At 39.8% G+C, this 19,175-nt stretch overlaps 1 protein-coding gene across 2 annotated transcripts in view; it reads right to left on the bottom strand.

Annotated features, from left to right (window-relative positions):
* Positions 1-4,833: 4,833 nt before the first annotated feature.
* Positions 4,834-19,175, bottom strand: part of RFX4 (regulatory factor X4) — a 690,122-nt gene continuing 675,780 nt past the window's right edge. For both annotated transcript variants that reach the window (XM_044088142.1, XM_044088143.1), the window contains one exon: positions 4,834-7,068. In XM_044088142.1, the coding sequence (XP_043944077.1) occupies positions 6,796-7,068 (273 nt within the window). In that variant the 3' untranslated portion in view covers positions 4,834-6,795. The remainder of the gene's footprint in view (positions 7,069-19,175) is intronic.

Genomic DNA, 19,175 nt, shown 5'->3' with positions numbered 1-19,175 from the left:
TCATTAATGCTTTTGTAAAATGAGAACCAAAAATAATACTCTTTTCCTAAAAAAGGTGCAATTAATGTTATTTTAAATGTTATAACAAACTATGCATATTGTATGTGTTATGATACAGAAGCACATATCAAGATTCTGCTGTCTATTTTACCCAACTGCTACTAAGTCATGCATTGTATTATATAAGGCTGATCATCCAGTTGTCTACTTCTAAAAAAATATAAGAATTTCTTTAAGCAGTAAAGAGATGCTGTCATTTGTAGTCAATTCAGGTAAGACTGGTCCTGTGAAATTAACTTATTCTGTCATTTGTAAAACAGGATTTAATAAGTTTAGCTTTCAGTTCTCTTTACTTTATATATAAAAGCTAACTAAAAATACTTGCTGTCAGTGTGACTTCACACCTAAAAAGAATGAATATTTCTGTATAGATGTAATATTTTATAATTTTAAATGTGACATAAAAATGACAATAAAATATGCTTTATGAAAATTCAGGCAGCTGCTGCTCATTTACATTGATGGCATAAACACCATCTTAGGGTGTTTAGAGGTTGTTGTTGTCTTTCAGCTTTTCCTGGTTAGGGGTCACCACAGCGGGACTCCGGTCCGCTAATGATTGGCAGTAGATTTTCACGAATGCCGAGGTGCCAGCTCGACATCCAACCTTCAACGAAGGCAAGCCCATTTATGCATGTCTTTCGAACGCCCACCCAACCGTGGGGAGGACATGCAGACTCCACACAGAAGGCACTCCCCGCACTCCAGCCGAGAATCGAACGGGAGAACCTCTTGCTGTGAGGCAACAATGCTACCGCTGCACCACTGCGGATGTATTCTTAGGGTGTTTAGAGGTACTTATGTCAAATACATTTTCTGCAAATATTGAGACAATGCTAAACCATTTTGGATATTCAGGCATTTTTGTATAACATGCAAACAAAGTAAAAAATGGTTAGTAATTTGGACACTGTTCTCGGGGAAAATAGGCAGGAGTAAAAGGTTTCAAGACTATAGGAACGTGTGAGATAATTTGGAGTTTGACCAGGCTGTGTCTGGTATAGTTAGAGAGACATATTGTGTAACGCCAAGATTAAAAGGTATGCGTAGTCACTATACAGAAATTATCCTCCTGTACACTTCCAGTTTCCTAATAATAAAACAATAATAATTGGGATACATAATATTAAACAGTAGACATCCCACGCATACTTATATGAGCATAAACAATATGAGATGACACAATCCATGTTATTATTTACAATATGTGCAATTGTGGTAGTTATACAGACGAGAGAATAGAATGGTGAACATTAATGGAGGTACACTAAATGGAGGATAAGGGATGAACCAAGAGAGACAAGTAGGCAGAGAGGGAAGAAATAGGGTCTAGAGGATTAGGAAAGGACTGGGAAAGTAGAAGATGAAAGTGATGTGGGCTTCTTACTTGAGTAACAATTCTATAGGAAAAAATATAGGGTAATGTCCTAGTGATTAGTTATTATGGTTTGACTGTTGTGGTATTTGTATTCTGGAAGTATTTCCACTGGGGATGTTAACATAAGTATTTTAGGGCCCTCTTCATTCACAGCTAGTTACATCAGAAATACTGGTCATCTCTTGCTGTTTCTTACTTAGGTCATTACCCTTTTCCTGGCTTCTCTTCTTTGTCATTCTCACCTTGGTTTTTTTGTACCACCACACTGACTGCAGATTCCATACCCAATCCTGTCTACTCCATTTCTTCCTTTCCTGTCATTCCTGCTCCCTCTGCTCCTTCCTGTTGATCTCCATTATGCTCAAAACCAATGCTCACCCACCCTAACTCTCCACTTGTCTTTCTTTCTACCCTCAATGCCCTTTTCTATGATTTCTCGATGCTTGCTGTCTGCCTGCTCGCCGCTGATCCTTTCCTCTGCCCCTCCTCTTCTAACATAGTCTCTGTCTATAGTGGCCCCTCAGCTGTATCTCACTTTTCTAGTTGTCTTTCACATAGTTGGCATTCCTCTGCTTACAACTGAATTACTCACATTTGAATCATTATCTGTGTATTTGAGAGAGGACACTTGAATGCACAGATTTTGGTTAAAATTATACTCTGTCTAAATCTGTGTAACCTTGGAAGCAGTATATTTAGGAATTTGGGACATGCAGGTAGAGCCCTGTAGGTGGAGGTGGTGGTAGAGAGCTTACTCCCTTGCAAAAAACACTTTTTTGCTCACTGGCTACCAGATATGAGTATAACCATTTTCAAACCATTGTCAGTGACTGAAACTTGAGCAAATGAGCTCTTATAGTAAATCTGAATTTCCTTTTGCAGATTCATTCGTCGGAATGAGATGAAAGTAACCAAAAATGTGGAAAAAGTGCCAAAAGCAGAACAAATAAACTGTAGACGGAGGCGGTGGAAGACAACCAGAGTACACTCCACTTTTTAATGAAGTACATTATGTTTGTGTCCTGCTGTGTACTTCATTAAAAAGTGGATTGTACTCTGTCTTCCAGTACCTCCTTCTACAGGAATGAGATGAATAGAGATTTCTCCTGATTTCTGTTATCTTTTCTTGTACTTACAGCAGATATTCTGTAAAAATGAAATGTTTGAACACTCCAGTATAATTTATAATCATTGATAATAAAGCAGATATCCTGTAAAATTCTGATTATCTTCAAAAAAGTCTGAACACTATAACATCTTTTATAAACTTTCATCTTTGGCAATGCTATCTGACCTGTGTTTCAGCTTCTTTCACCAAAGTACATATGATGAGTCCAAGATGCAAGCTCACTGGCATAGTAAAAAAGGATCCAACTACATTTCCTTTGACCTATGGCTGAGTCGGGGGAGGGTGACATGACTGAGAACCAACTTCATTTCTAAGGCAAGGAGTGAAGTGTTGTATGGTGGCTCTCGGGCAAAAAGATAAACAGCATTTCAGTTTCAAACATTTAACAGCATTTCACTTTCAAACATTTATGTATAGACAGACCTTTCATGGCAAAAAAGAGTGCAAATAAAAGTATACATGCATTCCTTGTACTGCTGCCATTACATTTCTGCCACATTTTGAAGGCTGTTGGTTGCATCAGAAATGCTTTGCTAAAGATCTATTACCTACCTTCTACAAAAAGGCTTGAGCAATGCAACTGATTAGGTAACTTTCACTCAGAACAGGTATTCTCATCACAGTGGTGTGAAGTTTCACATTGCTGATTCATAGCTCCTTGGTTTGGAGTTCAGGCCTGACATCTAGCCAATACTTGAATACCCTCTTCTGCATGCCAGCACTAAGATGGAATAAACGAGACCCAGAAACTATGCTCCAAGCAGAAGAGGTCAGCAACATGGAGAAAAATGAATGCTGCTGATTTTGATTAGTGTAAAGCAGTTCATCTGCTGGAGAGGAAACATTCTCCCTTGAAAGCTTTACTTTCTAATTGTGTGCTAACTTTTACAGAAGCCATGGGTAGTTTTTGGTTAAATATCATTCAATCCATACTCCCTTCTATTGTCTGCATAGCCCCAGTGATAACCTCACATTCTTCTTATTCTATTAGGTACCACCATGATCCCAACTTCCACATACTTTTTCAGTGTATAGGGTCACTAGACCCCCTAATGACTGAGAGGAGGTTGTGAGGTGTGGCAAGAGCAAATGAAGGGAGTTTTTTAACTTGTTTTTCTGGTGAACCTTCACTTGTGCAGCAAAGCAATGTTGTCATGTGGAGACCTACAAATGTAGATAAGTGAACCCACCTTCTGGTTGACTGGTTACCATGCCTGTAGTATATGATTTTGTAATTTATCCAAATATCTCAGGCTTATTTCTAATGTCTCTACTAGGAGGTGATGCTGTAAAGATGAGACTCTCTTGCCAAGATGGGCCAGCATGCCACTAGCTGCTTAATGCAGTTTCAATTCATCAGGCATCTCCTGCCTGACTTGCTAGACACACCTGGGTCTCTGCTAACATAAAAGGAGAAAACCCTTACACCAGTACTGGGTCTTCTGTACAGCTGTGATGCACATTCTGCTGAGTTTTTGGCATGTGCTTTTGCAAATTTCATCTTTTGGATGTAGTCATATCTGCTTGAGGTGCTGGTAGCTCAGTTGGATGATAAAAACCCCATGGCACCTACTGAAAAGAGTATGATATGCTCCTTGATATCCTGGCCAAATTTCCCCTAGGAGAGTAAAAACCACCTTGAGTCTGTCCCACAAAAGGAGACAAATAGCCTAGTAAGACTAACCCAGTCAACAAAGGATAAAAAAATAAATAAATAAAGAAGTAAAAAATGTAAGTTTAGCAACTGCTGCTTAAGCCATCATGTAATATATAAAAAAGTATAAAGCCAGAAAAGTCCTCAGACAACTCCTGTGCCCATAGTGTGAGTCTGTAGCTGCAAAGTTTTCTAGTTCCATGCATACACAGGCCTCTTTGCAGCCGTGGTACTGCATGGATCTGCTATAAATATTTGTCTGATTTGATCTGTTTTAATTGTACTCGACATGCTACTTTGTTATGTTTCTACACATATAATGCATGATTCATCAGTATTGCTGTACTTGCCTCCAACAGCCATATCCTTGACTCCTCCTTACGCCGCCAACGTTTCTGGAGAGTTTGTCTTTGTCCTCTCCTGTGTATCTGCTACATTAGAGGAAAGACAAGATCCCTAAACAATCTCATTCAAAAAAAACATGAAAATAGTAAAACTGTTGGAGGAGACATCATTTTGTTGTATGATTGTTTTGTACATTACAGATTTCAGTATCTTGACATTAGTTACAATTTTCCTTCCAAATGTTCTGCATTCAAACTGTCAAGTCACTTGAAGAAAAGCAATAGCAGTCTTCCGACCACTGTTTATCAGACAGAATTCCTACATTTTATTTGTTTTCTGCATTATTGTACCAGAATCTGCATTATGCCTACAATAGAGGTGCTTCCAAAAATATGCGTAACAACTCATGAGGATGATGTTTCATTTTTTCATGTGGTGCTAGATGTATTTCTTTTAATAATTAACTGGTGAGAAATTTATAATTCACTGAAACCATGAAGAATACTACAATGCAATTTAATTCTGGCATTGTGGAGGTTCTGCATCTGCACATGCCTGCAGCTTCATTTGGCAGTTGCTGTCAAACCTTGATAGCCAAAGTTGACAGCTTTGTGTATCTGTTCTACAGTAAGCAGAGCAGCAAATGACTAGATAAAACAACTAGAAGTCTACAAGTAGCAGACTTTGAAAATGAATTATGGAAAGAGTTGCATTTAGTTATTTTATCGCCCCCTTGCAGATTTTTTAGGTTTAAACATAATCACACATTGCTGTATGCAAAAGCCTAATGATCCACTTTGATCAAAGCAAAATATTATTCCATAGATGATGATATGCCATAAATATTAACAGTTGTGTTTTCCTCATAATGGAGAAAATAAAAACGTTCATATTTATACAATAATAAAGATTATGTGGGTCTTTACATTTTATTTGTATGCCAAAAACCCTTCATATTATCTTGCACATCTGTACAAATAATACCACATTATCTTCATTTAAACCACAGCCCAGCTTATTCTGCTGGGTGCTGCTTAAGCCCTTATTTACAAACAGTTGATAAAAACATCTGCCATTATAATTTTATGTATCTTAATGATTATTCTTACCCATAGGGTAATAGGTCCGTAAAATAACAACTGAGTGCATTTTTTTAACACAGTCAGCAACTCTATGTTAAACTTATAACTAATAAAAAGGAAGAAAACACTCATACATAATGCTACAAGTGAGACAGAAAAATATGTCTACAAATGCTGTCAAAAAACAGTGATACAGATTTTCACATATATGCAATATAACTTCAAAGGCAAAGCTTTGAAATTGTAAATTACTTTGACACTTGCCAATGGCTACAAATACTGAATGACGTTAGGCTGCCCAAAGACACATAATTGTATATTCTACCAGGCAACAGTTAATGAGTGCTTTATAATTTTCCATTATTCTGTCCATGTAGCCAGATGTTTGTCTGCAACATGATGTTAGGAAAAAAGTGCCATTCTGATAACCTATGATACTCTCTCCTTTTCAGGGTTTTTCTCATAGTAACAGTATGTTAAAATAAGATGCAAAATATCATGTTCTGTACTCCAGCTTGCAGTCATATGCAGTCAGTGATGATGGTTGTTCATTTCTATGTAAGGTATACACAAGAATAATAGTTTAACAGCATCTTAAATATACCAAAGAGCAGTACAGATCAAGGTTTGAAATGCAAACCTTCTGTGCAGACAGCAGGAGTTGTAGAGAGTCCTGAGATGTAAATGGGGGATGGATGTGCTGCTGTCCTTATTGGCAGTGAATGTAAGACCATGCATCTGTTTCAGACTTCCTGGCTGTCTTCATTGAAAACAGTTCCACATTTGGATGCTTCATCATTGACTTCCCTTTTACACATGTTGGTGACCACTGCTCAGTACAGAAAGAAAAATGAGTACAATAACGCTACTAGAACAGTAGGTGACAGTGGTGGTGGAAAAGGCACAGTTTAGCCTATGTAGTGCTCCAAGGCAACATTCAGGGTTGTGTTGACCAAACCAGCCAGCAAGGCATGGACTTTTCATTTTATGAACTGAAAGCAACTGGAGACAAGATCCCATTTTGAATCATCCCCTTCTTCATAGACTGCTGCTTCTCAGTTTCAGGCCTTCAGTCAGACCATGCAGGCACAGCCAAGCCATTCAGTCTGACAATTTAAGTTAGCAAACGGCTTCTTCCAGGCTGTTTTCATTTAGCCCATCCTGTTGTAGCCTCTCCATTGATGTAGGCAAAGCCAGGAAAGTGTTGAACATGCTCATACTCAGAACTCCTTCGGGTAGCCAGTGGTGTATACATGTCACCAGAGTTACTGTACCTTGTAGAGTGCATGGATGGGCTTGTGTAGCAGCTGTTGGCTGATGGCACTTCAGGCCATCGAGGTGTCACTGGTGTTGGGTGCAGTCTTGGTGTGTTGCCCATCAGACAGGAATCCATTCTTGATGTCTGACTGTTAAAGGGGTACTATAAAAGAAATACATTAGATTAAAACAGCTGTCAAATGCCATGTCTCTACTTCTCTTCATTAACACATGCCCATGCACACACACACACACACACACACACACACACACACACACACACACACACACACACACACACACACACTCACAAAGAAACCAACATTTGTGAAATTTCTGGCAGTATTAATCTGCTATAGTCTTATTTTGCCAAAATGCATTCCCCCACATTTCCTTTTTTGTGAAACTAAACTTAGATTGAATGTGATGAAATATATATCAAACCACAGGGAAAAGTGGTACTCCTTAGACACCAAAGTTGCTGGCTGAGTCTCCTTAAAACCAGGACAAAAAGAACTATGAACTGCAGACAATTTCATTTGAGGCTTCAAACTAATCAAGCACTTATAACTTGTTTAGAAATCAATACTTCTTTACTGAAAAATAAAAAAAAATATTAAATAGATGAGCGCTTCAACCCTTAGCTGACCTTCACATAGATGAAGACACTTCCACCCCTTCTCTCCCTTCTACAATTAGTCTCTTTTCTTCCAAAAAGAGTAGTTTATGCTCATCAATAATCTCCTATGTGCAGAATGATTTATGTGCTACTTTTGGATCTAACAACATGGAAAGTGAGATAATATCAGTGTTTCTTCAAGGTAACAGTGGCAAAATTTTAATTGTATGCTCCTATAGACATGATAATATGTCTATAACTGAAACAAGGAAATGTGGAATTAAAGAGAAGAAAAAAGTGTACGGACTATACTTTTGGAGGAGATCTAAATATATCAAATATGAACTAGTCTACTATGCCAGCAGTGAATAGAGTAGAAGATATAGTTTATCAGAAATTCTCAGACCCTCTGTCTGCAAAATGTACAGAATGTTACTAGGAATAACAGTATTATGACATAATATTGTCCACCCTTGGAGTAAAGTTTTTTTATGTAGAAAACAGGGACCCATTAACGTGTTCTGATCAACTGATGCTTAAGTGTAAGGTCAGTCACCATCAGACTGTTATATTTGTTAATCAATCTTTTGAGGAAAACTCTTTTTTTAAGGCTGACTGTGAATCTGTTAATAAGGAGATATTTCCATGTACTTGGACAGTGGAGTTTATAAGCTTGAATGTCGAAAGATGTTGAATACCTTTTACAGAAGAATTTATCAGCTGATTGAAAATATGTACCAGCTGTGAAGATACATAGAAGGAAAAGGAACATTTGGTCACTATGGATGTCTGTTGAAATAAAAAGGGTTATAAATAAAAAAACTGAAGATGGAAAAAATGAGAGATGCACCATGTGGGCAAAATGCAAAAATATAAAGAATCAGTTAAGAAAATCAGGTTCTAAGGAAGGTGAAAATTAATTATGAAGGCAATTTAGTCTTAATTTATGGCCGATAACAAATCCTTTCATAGGTATGCTTGGATGTGTCATAAGGATTTCTCATCTGAGGTTAAGTTTAGGTCTAGAATAATGTGTGTATGTTGTACCTTTAAGAAGCATTTCAAGGTCAGCATGTGCATATAAATAGCAAGCACGTTCATAGGTTTATAGGTGCGTACTAGGCTAATGGCCCTGGAACCTTTACAAGCCTAGCCCATAGAAGTGCCCTGGAATGTGATGTCCAACGTTAGTTCTCAGTGCCTTTATCAAGTAGAACCATTGGAGTGATCCCTGGGGTGAACTTTCTATTTCCCATCCACTCATCAAGATTTCTCTTGAAGAGGGCCCGTGAGGTGCTCTGCTTGACATGTATGGGAAGTCTATTCCAGAGCATGGGCAGTCTCTAGGTTATGAACCTGTCCCTCCAGCATGTTCTGTTGATTGTGGTAATGAGGTTGAGGTTTCTGGAGCGTGTGGCGCAGAGCGATTGGTATTTCTTTAGATGTAGCATTTCTAACAGAGGTGGGTCAGACATGGCTTTGTAAGTCAAGCAGAGATCACCTCTTAGTAGATAATATGAGACAGAGAATAGCTGGAGTTTTTTAAGTCCGTCCATATAGGACATGTGTTTAAGGCCTAGGATCCTCTTCATGAGGTACTTTTGTGGCCTTTCCAGCTGTTGCAAGTGTCTAGTGAGGTACATGCCAAATGGGACATTATACTCTATGATTGGCCTAATGAGGGAAGAGTAGAGAGAGATGATGATCTCTTTCTTCCTGGATGCAAAACCCTTGCTAATGAGATGTGCCACATAGAAGGACTTTCTGACCACAGTGGCAATGTGATGGTCGAAGGAGAGGTTTCTGTCAACCTGCATCCCCAGATGTTTTGCAACGCCTTCTTTGTTTGGTGGGCTCCCATCGATATGGTAATTAGTGGGAACTGAGTTTTTCCCAAAGGGGATGACAATGCATTTTTTGGCATTAAGCTTAAGGCCGTGGTTTCGACAACAGTCATTGGTATCAATGAGGCCTTTCTGTAGGATGTCTCCTTAAACCTTGGGGAGTTAATAATAGCTCCCAGCTTGCAGTCCTCTGTGAACTTGGTCAGCCAGAGTCCCTCTGGGTTGGCCTGGACTTCTGAGAAGTAGATAGATGCCAAACAGGAGAGGACCCAGGACTAATACCTGTGGGACTCCACATGTGACTGGTCGGTAGACTGACTTGGAGTCCGCTACCTTCACACTGTGGGTTTTATTTGTGAGCCAATTTGCAACCCACATAGTGATATAGGGGTTGATGCCTAGTTTGGTGAGTTTATCAATAATTCCTGAGCAGGGAGTGGTATCAAAGGCCTTGGCTAGATCAAGGTAGGCAGTATGAACTGCCTTGCCCTCATCCACAGCTTTGGTGACTGACTCAAAGACGTCAACCAGGTTCAGCAGGCATGATCTACCTTTCACAAAACCAAACTTAGTGGGATCTAGAGTTTGGATATTCCCTATATCCTTGTTAATTAAATCCATGATGATACACTCCATAGCCTTACATATCAGACTCATCAGGCTAATGGGGCTATAATTCCCAGGGTCTGTAGTTTATCCCCCTTTATGGAGAGGGATGACTATAGCAGTGTGCCATTCAGTAGGGACAAAGCCTAAGGTGAGGCTGTGATTGAACAGAGCACACAGATGTGGTGCCAGTTCACTTTGTAGTTCATATAGAACACATCCAGGATTATCGTCGGGTCCCATGGTAGCTGTATTCTTGACCTTGGACAATGCAGCTTTAACCTGTGCTGCAGTAATACTAGGTGCCTGGCATTCCTCCAGTATTGTGATTGGTCCAATGGGGGGGAGGGGTAAAGTTGGCACAGAATCTGTCGACCAGTATGTTGGCAATATCTGTTGGCTCAGTATAGGAGGTACCATTGTGCAGTAACTCAGAGCAAACCTGGGTATTGCCATGGATATTCTTGATATAACTCTAGAAGGCTTTGTGGTTGTTTTTAGTGTCTTCTGAAATTCTGCCTTCATAGGTTCATAGGTAAGTACTAGGCTATCTGCCCATGGGCATTTATCAGCCTAGCCACAGAGTGATGGCTTTCACCTCCCCATTAGATTAGTAACCTGGGCCTCTGTCAACAGGGCTCCTGAAGTGATCCCAGGGTAGAACTTATGATTACCCATCCACTCATCAAGATTTCTCTTGAAGAGGGTCAGAGAGGAGCTCTGTCGTATATGGATTGGGATTCTATTCCAGAGTGAGGGGAGTCACTGGGACAGGAATCTATCCCTCCAGCATGTCCTGTTTATTGTTGTACATAGGTTCAAGTCACTAGAATGAGTGGTTCTGAAGGATCTTGTTTTTTTGAGGTGAAGCATGTCCATTAGTTCAGGGTTTGACATGGCCCTATAGGTCAGGCATAGGTCACCTCTGAGCAGACGGCAAGCGACTGAGAAGAGATGGAGCTTTTTTAGTCGTGCTTCATAGGATAATTGTTTAAGGCCCTTAATCCTCTTAGTGAGGTACTTCTCTGGTCTTTCTAGTTGTTGCAGGTGTCTAGTGAGGTACATCCCAAATGGGGCATTGTACTCTGTTATGAGCCTAATGAGTGAGGAGTAAAGGGGCACAATCACCTCCTTGGATCTGGATGAGAAACCCTTTGTGATCAGGTGTGCCACATAGAAGGATTTCCTGACCATTTTGGCTATGTGGTTATCAAAGGAGAGCATGCTATCTACTTGGGTACCCAGGTCCCTAATTACTTCTTCTGTACTTAGTGGATTCCCATCTATGTGGTAGTTTGTAGGTACTTTGTTTTTCCCAAATGGGATTACTATGCATTTTTTGGCATTTAGCTTGAGGCCGTGACTTTGACACCTGGTGTTTGTCTCTGTGAGACCCTTTCGCAGGATGTCTGTGTCAGCTGGAGAGTCAGTTATTGCACCCAATTTACAGTCATCTGTGAACTTGGTTAGCCTTTGCCTGTACTTTGGAGAAATATATACCAAACAGGAGGTGTCCCAAGACTGAGCCCTGTGGGACTCCGCTTGTGACTGGTTTAGAGTCAGACATGGCGCCTGCCACTCTTAACGTGTGGGTTCTGTCTGAAAGCCAATTGGCAACCCATCTTGTGACATGGGGGTTGATATTTAAGCTGGTGAGTTTGTCTATGATTCCTGAGTGTGGGATGGTGTCAAACGCCTTAGCGAGGTCCAGATATGCTGTGTGGACCAGCTTACCTTCATCTATGGCCTTGGTGACTGTTTCAAAGAAGTTGACCAAGTTCAGGAGGCAAGATCTGCCTTTAACAAAGCCGAACTGGGTGAGGTCCAGTGTCTGGAGGTTCCAAATGTCCCTGTTAATGAGCTCCATGATAATGCATTCCATGGATTTGCAGACCAAGCTAGTCAAGCTTATAGGGTGATAGTTCCCAGGGTCATTTGTGGCACCACCTCTGTGGAGTGGTACGACTGTTGCTGTATGCCATTCTTTGGGTACATAGCCTGTAGAGAGGCTGAGTTTGAATAGTGATTTGAGATGGGGGGTTAGTTCATTTTGAAGCTCGTGTAAGACACAACCTGGGATAACATCTGGTCCCATTGATGTACCTTAAGTATCTCAGATGCGTTATGCTGGCTTTAGAAGTTTTGTTGAAGGATAGAAACTTTTTGTTGAGGCTAATAAGGGAGTTTTTCCAGTCTTGGGACTTCACCTTTTTCTGCAACAGTTTCTTCCTTCTGTTGTAGAGTTTATTAATGGCAGGGGACCACCAGATTGGCTTCCTTTTTTGGAGGAGAGCATCTTGGTTCTGTTGGGTATGGCATTTATGTATGTGTTCAAACAGTGCATTGGTGTATAATTCGGCAGTCATGCATCTATTTTCCATTGACATGGGTGCCGTGAAGTTAGCCACCTCTGTTTTTAGAAGCCCAATGTCAGCGTTGGAGAAGTTTTTCATGGTGGTTACCTTTGTGGGGGGGGGGGTGAGATGTGCATTTCTATGGTGATTAGTTTGTGGTCAGATCTAACCAGGGAGGAATTGACTATTGGTGTAGAGCAGCCGTTGCCCATGTTAGTAATAACCAGGTCAAGGATGTTGCTTCCTCTAGTGGGGGTAAGAATGAGCTGGTCCAAGGCATTGGAACTGATGAATTCCAGGAAGTGTTGAGCCAGTGTATTGATGCATGAGTAGTTTTCCCAGTTGATGCAGGGGTAGTTGAAGTCACCTTGTATGAGAGTGTTGGGTTAGACCCTAATAGTTTCCAGGGTGCTTAGGAATGTGGAGTGAGAGTCTTGGGACATGGTGGGGGACCTAGTACAGGCTACGACCTGAATCGCTGTCTTACCCAGTATTAGTTGTACCTTAAGTATCTCAGATGCGTTATGCTGGGCTACTAGTCTGGAGGTGTGCATATCCTTTATGAATATGGAGACAACACCATCTTTGGAGCTTTGGTCCATGTTCTGGGGCCGAAAGGTGTGGAATGAGTTATAGCCTGGTAGCGCAGGGGTGCTTTCTGCTGCTTTAAACCAGGTCTCCATTACAGCAGAAATGTCGATGTTCTCCATTTTGAGGATTGCTTCGAGCAAGTGAATCTTGAGATTTAGACTTATAGCGTTAAGCAGCATGTCCCTCAGATTGCATTTATTTATAGCTGTTATGGTGGTAATTAGGTCTTTGGAACATCGCCTAAAAAAGGCACTATAGGGGTGGCAAGAATCTTAGCCAGTATCCGGAAACCCAGGGGTAACAGATGCAGGCCATCTCTGGCAAAGCACCGATGTCTGTCAATCATGTCATCCCAAGCAGACAGATACTGGATCTCCTTAGAATGACGCCAGAAACTTAGCCAATTGTTGAAGTCAATCATTTTCTGATTGTACTGCGGTTTCATTTTGGGCCACAGTAGGAATCTGCTCAGGGCTAGAGTCATATCCACCTGGGCCACATAATCCGAGAGCTCCTCCATGTCTCTTTTCATGTAGTCCAGGGAGGTGCATCTCAGGTCATTCACACCCATATGGACAGTGACAGAGTCATACTTGTTGTGGAGTAACCTGAGTGCGTGTGCTATGTGTTGGATTCTGGCACCTGTTAGACAACTGCCTATTACCCTCTCCTTATTCAACCTAGTGAGTGGGACATCAGTGTGCCTCACTGTCTTGCTAGCTTCAGTGCCATTTTGAGAGTGCAGCCAGAGAGTGAGCATGTATGAATGTAATAGCTAGTTTGTTTATACGTTTACCTAAGTTAACGTTATTAAGCCTCAGTCCTGATGTGTTTGTACATAATATTGCTGCTTGAACATAACTCACAGAAGTTCATCTGTTTTATTCTGACCAGATGAGTGACATGGTTTCAGAACTGGGATTCCAGAGACTGCTTTTCAGAGCTATGAGGTGCAGTTAACGGTGAAGGTAAACTAAGAGAACCGAGCACAAAAAGGGCCAGAAACAAGCTAAAGGTAATGAAAACTTGCACGAATTATTTATTTATTAAAAAAGATAAAACAGAGCATTACAAGGGCACAGAATGAATTATTAAGCAAGTGAGAGGCGCAAAAAGTTAATTAAACGAAATGTTTAAAATTAAGATATTTGATAAAAAGATTATCAGAAAAGCACATAAGGGGTTTGAAATCAACACAGAATTGCAAAACAAGCATATTTAAAGTAAAACAAGCATGTTTAGAGTAAAACAAGTACAAGAAAAGTATAATGGGCATGAAAAAAAGATTAAACAAGCAAAATGAATATAATAAAGGGCAAAAAGGGCACATTGAGCATACGGTAAATAAAGCAAGGCGACTGCATGTTTTTTGGCAAGTTACTGTGCTTTGGCATAAACTACTATTTTGCATTGAGTGAAGCTATTAAGGGCATAACTAGAGTTATTCAAAGTATCTCAAAGTGTGTAAAAGTACTTACTGTGTGTACTTATTACTGTGCATTTATTCTGAAGAGTTTATTTTGGCGAAGTGCAACTATTTCATAAAGTGCAGTTAAAATACAGCCATTTTGAAAAGTTTCTTGTGCTAGGAGTGTCTATTCACAGAGTGCCACCATTACAGAGTGTTTCTTGTACTGTACAGAGTTATTTAGGAAAGTACACACATTTTGGGAAAGTTTTAGTGTGCTGTGTACTGTTTATTTGCAAAGTGCAATTACTTCGAAATAATTTTTACTCTGAGCTTCTTCTGTCCAGTTTATTCTCACAATGCAGTTATTTTGAAATGTTTCTTACACTGATAAGAGGTGATTTCTTACAATACAGTGATTTCAAGAATATTCTTGTGTCCAGGAGACTTATTTCGCAAAGTTCGGTTATTCAGATGCTGCTTGTGTTATTGGGCATAGTTACAAGTACTGGCATACATTTCTGGCATATGTGTATGTGTGCATGTTTATATAGTTAAGAATAGACTTGGGTTGCATTGTGTCTACAATAATTTGTTGACATGGCAGATGGATTTCAAAAACCATCATCACGTGTATTTGATCAGAATATTGCAGAGAACTGGGGAATATTTGAGCAAGAGTACAATATTTTTATACAAGTAGCTTATTCTGACAAAGATGCATGCACCAAGGCATTCATTTTGCTAAACTTAGATGGGTCAGAGGCCATTGAAAGACAGCGTTCGTTTGTGTGCACCAGCAATATATGAAGGAGAAAGGGAAAACCATCATATTGTTGTATGGGCTGAATCAAGGGAAGACCCCAAGTGTTTGAAATGCACATTCAGGGAAATGTGTAACCCCCCCAGACAAATGCTGCAGTAGAGAGGCATTTGTTTTACACAAGAGATCAAACACCAGGAGAAACTTTTGCAGCTTGTATTACTGACCTGAGAAATAAAGCTAAAACATGTAGGTTTGGTGATTTAAAAGATGAGTTAATAAAGTATAGGCTTGTGTGTGGTATTAATAGTGCTGCAGTGAGAAAGATTTTGCTTTGTGACAGTGATTTAACACAGAGCAAAGCTATTGAGATTTGTCAAATCCATGAAGTTAAAGAAAGGCACACAAGTATGCTTGCAAGTGATAAGATTCAGCAGGCTCCAAAGCAAATGTAGACAGCATGCGACATGTAGCTAGCAGAAGCAGGACTAAGCACATGGCAGCTGTAACCCCCTGTGAGTGTGGCAGGTAAAACCCGTACTTTTCCAGCAAGTTCTAAGACTGGTTCAGTGGAAAGGACATGCTCAGTGCAGTACAAGGGTGAGTCAGCAAAACCCAAATCAAGCTTGATTGTTAACTGCCCCAACTGTGGTGCCAGTCATGAGTCTAAAAAAAGAGTGTAACAAAATGGAACCATTTTCAAAAGTTTTGCAAATCAAGTAAACCTCACACAGTTATAAAGAAGGGACACTCAAAAAAAGCAAGGTGATCATATAGAGAGCTGCAACTCTGCTTTCTACATAGATGGTGTGTCAGTAATTGGGGAAAAGGTTGATCCAGTAGATTTGCTGGCAAAGAATGAAGTGTTTTGTACTGTCTAGATCAATGGTAAATCCATCGAGCTCAAAGCAGACACTGGTTCAAAGTGTAATGTTATGTCAGCAGACACATTTGCTAAGGTGAGAGCTGGTGAGCAACTTAATGTAGTCAGTTGTGCAAAACTTGTTCCTTATGGAGATGAAAAAATTCAGACCGAGGGCTTGGTAGTGCTTTCATGTTATTTGGATAAGAACTGCTACAGCTTACTATTTTATGTAGTCCGAAGACCTGTGCAGTAATTATTGGGTCTCAGAGACAGCTTGAGAATGAATCCGCTTTCCTTCACCAAAAAATTTCATCATATAAACACATATCCTAGTTCCAGCTTCAGTGATGCTATTTTCTCAGAGTATGCTGATGTTTTCAGTGACAAGTTTGGCAAACTTCCAGTTGTGTATTCTATGAAGTTAGACCCAGAGATCAGTCGAGTGGTCAGACCATCAAGAAAAGTTCTGATAGCTATGCAGAATAAAGTCAAAGCTCAGCTGGATAAAATGGTGCAGCAAGGTATAATTTGTCCAGTTACAGAACCAACTAAATGGGTGTCTTCCATGGAAGCAGCCCACAAAAAAGGCTCAGACAAAATCAGAAAATCTATTGACCCAAGATATTTGAACAAAGCATTAAAGAGACCACTTCATCCCATGCATACAGTTGAGGAAGTCGCATCCTTATTACCAAATGCTACTGTTTTTTCTGTCTTGGATGCAAAAAGTTCATTTTGGCAAGTGACACTTGATTGCAAATCTTCATTACTGACTACTTTCAGTACCCCATTTGGAAGATATAGATGCCTCAGGATGCCATTTGGAATAAATTCTACAAGTGAAGTCTTTCAGTGTGCAATGGAGCAAATTATTTCAGGTTATCCTTCTGCCATAAAAGTAAATGATTTATTGGTTGGAGGCAATGGTGAAGCAGAGCATGACAGAAACCTCAGGAAAGTTCTAGACAGAGCAGGTGAAGTGAACTTAAAGATCAATCCTCTGAAGTGCAAATTCAGACTACTAGAAGTTATATATGTAGGTAATTTACTTACCTGCACTGGCTTGTGACCAGACCCATCCAATTAAGCAGCCATTCGACAGATGCCAGCACTGGATAATGTACAAGCTCTACAATGTTTTTTTGGTATGGTAAACTATTTGGGCAAGTTTATACCAGGCTTCAGTAAGGTGACAGCAGCTTTGAGAGAGCTGACACACAAAAATGTTACATGGCCTTGGTTGGAACAGCACCAGAGAGCATTTGAAGACCTTAAGCAGAAAATTGCTACCCCACCTACAGTAAGATACGATGATGTTAATAAACTAGTCATTCTTTCCTGTGATGCTTCAAAATTTGGTTTTGGCACAGTTATTCTTCAAGAAGGCAGACCAGTAGCCTAGGCATCTAAGACTCTTACCCAAACTGAAATGCAATATGCTCAAATTGAGAAAGAACTTTTGGCAATAGTATTTGCATGTTCAGAGTTTCATGATTATATTTATGGTCGAGCTATTCAGACTGAGACTGATCACCAACCTCTAGTCACTATTTAAAGAAGCCTGTGCATTCAGCTCCAGTGAGATTACAGGGAATGATGCTCAAATTGCAAACGCACAACTTCAAAATGTTCTGTACAAAAGGCAAACTTCTTTATCTGGCTGATAGCTTATCCATATTTTCCAGAAATTACAACAGAACAGCTTAATGCAGAGAATTTTGACTTTGATGTCATGGAAGTGTGTAATTTTTCTAGCACAAGATTTGATGAGCTGAGAGCTCATATAAAGACTGATCCTATTTTGCAAAAGCTCCACCACTACATTAATGTTGGATGACTGTCAAAGCAATCTAGTGTACCACCTGAAGTGCAAACTTATTTTCCTTACAGAGATGAGATGTTGATGGGAGATGGCATTATTTTCAAAGGTCCTAAAATTGTTGTTCCTGTTTCCTTACAATGTGAATATATCCATATTTTGCATTGTGGTCACACAGGTTCCAAATCTACCAAAAGATGGGTGAGAGGACTAGTATTTTGGCCTTCTCTAGCAAAAGATATTGATAAAATACTTTCTTCTTGTTCAGTATGCAGCAGTAATAAATTGCATTTGCAAAAAGAACCACTTCAGCTAAGTCAAGTTCCTGAACTACCTTGGTCGACAGTAGTTACTGATATATTCGAGTGGAACAATCAGCATTACTTAGTGTTGGTAGACTCTTATACGAACTGGTTTGAAATTGATTTACTACCTAAACTAACATTCACTGCTGTTATCATCAAGTTGAAACTTCCTTTCTCACTCCATGGTAGTCCACACAAAGTTATTTCTGACAATGCTACCCAATTTACCAGTCAGTTGTTTCAGAAATTTGCAAGAGAATGGGACTTTGTACATGTTAATAGTAGTATAGAATATCCACAGTCAAATGGACTAGCTGAACGTGCAGTACAGAGTGCAAAGCAATTACTAGAGAAGTCAAAGCGTGATAACACTGATGTCTTTTTGAATTTACTTAATCCCAGAAACATACCTGGTGACGATATACTTGGCTCGCCTGCTCAGACACTACTATCTAGGCAAACCAGAACAACACTGCCTATCAGTTCCAGTTTGTTGAGGCCTAAAGCAAAGAACAACAGAACAATCAAAGCCAGCTATACAGAAAGTGTTCTTTCCAGAAGTTCAGCTACAATGAATTGAGCAGATTACTTTGTCCATTGAAAGAAGGAGAGACAGTGAGGATATAAACGGCAAAAGGTTTCAACCGGATTGGTCAAGTAACAGGTATATGTGCTGAGCTGAGATCCTACTTTGTCGAATCTGAGGGTGTGGAGTACAGAAGAAATTTCAGACATCTCCTTCCTCTACCAGAATTGATATTGCAGCATTGTTCCGGTGATACAGACTCTAGATCTCAGAGTAATCCAGACAATGTTCTTGTTGCAGAACGTGTCTTAAGTTCTACTTCCATTTCTGATTATGTTCCTGATGTCCCCAGAGTTGAACATTCAGCAGAGACAGTCACATTTGCCAGACCTAATTCTAATTTCTATGTCACATGATTTGGTCATATCTCCAGACCTAGTGTGACATACACAGCAACCTGGACATAATTGTCTATATGTATTTAGTTCTGTATAATTGCATGTCAAAGAATTATTTGTATCAATTATATATCAATTAATGTTGTCAATATTGCATGACTCATTTCTCAAA

This window comes from Protopterus annectens, chromosome 11.part0 (genome assembly GCF_019279795.1).
Source record: "Protopterus annectens isolate FY-2018-M chromosome 11.part0, PAN1.0, whole genome shotgun sequence".
Taxonomy (NCBI): domain Eukaryota; kingdom Metazoa; phylum Chordata; order Ceratodontiformes; family Protopteridae; genus Protopterus; species Protopterus annectens.
Note: the sequence above shows the minus strand (reverse complement) of the source record. Positions and strands in the feature narration are given on the sequence as shown.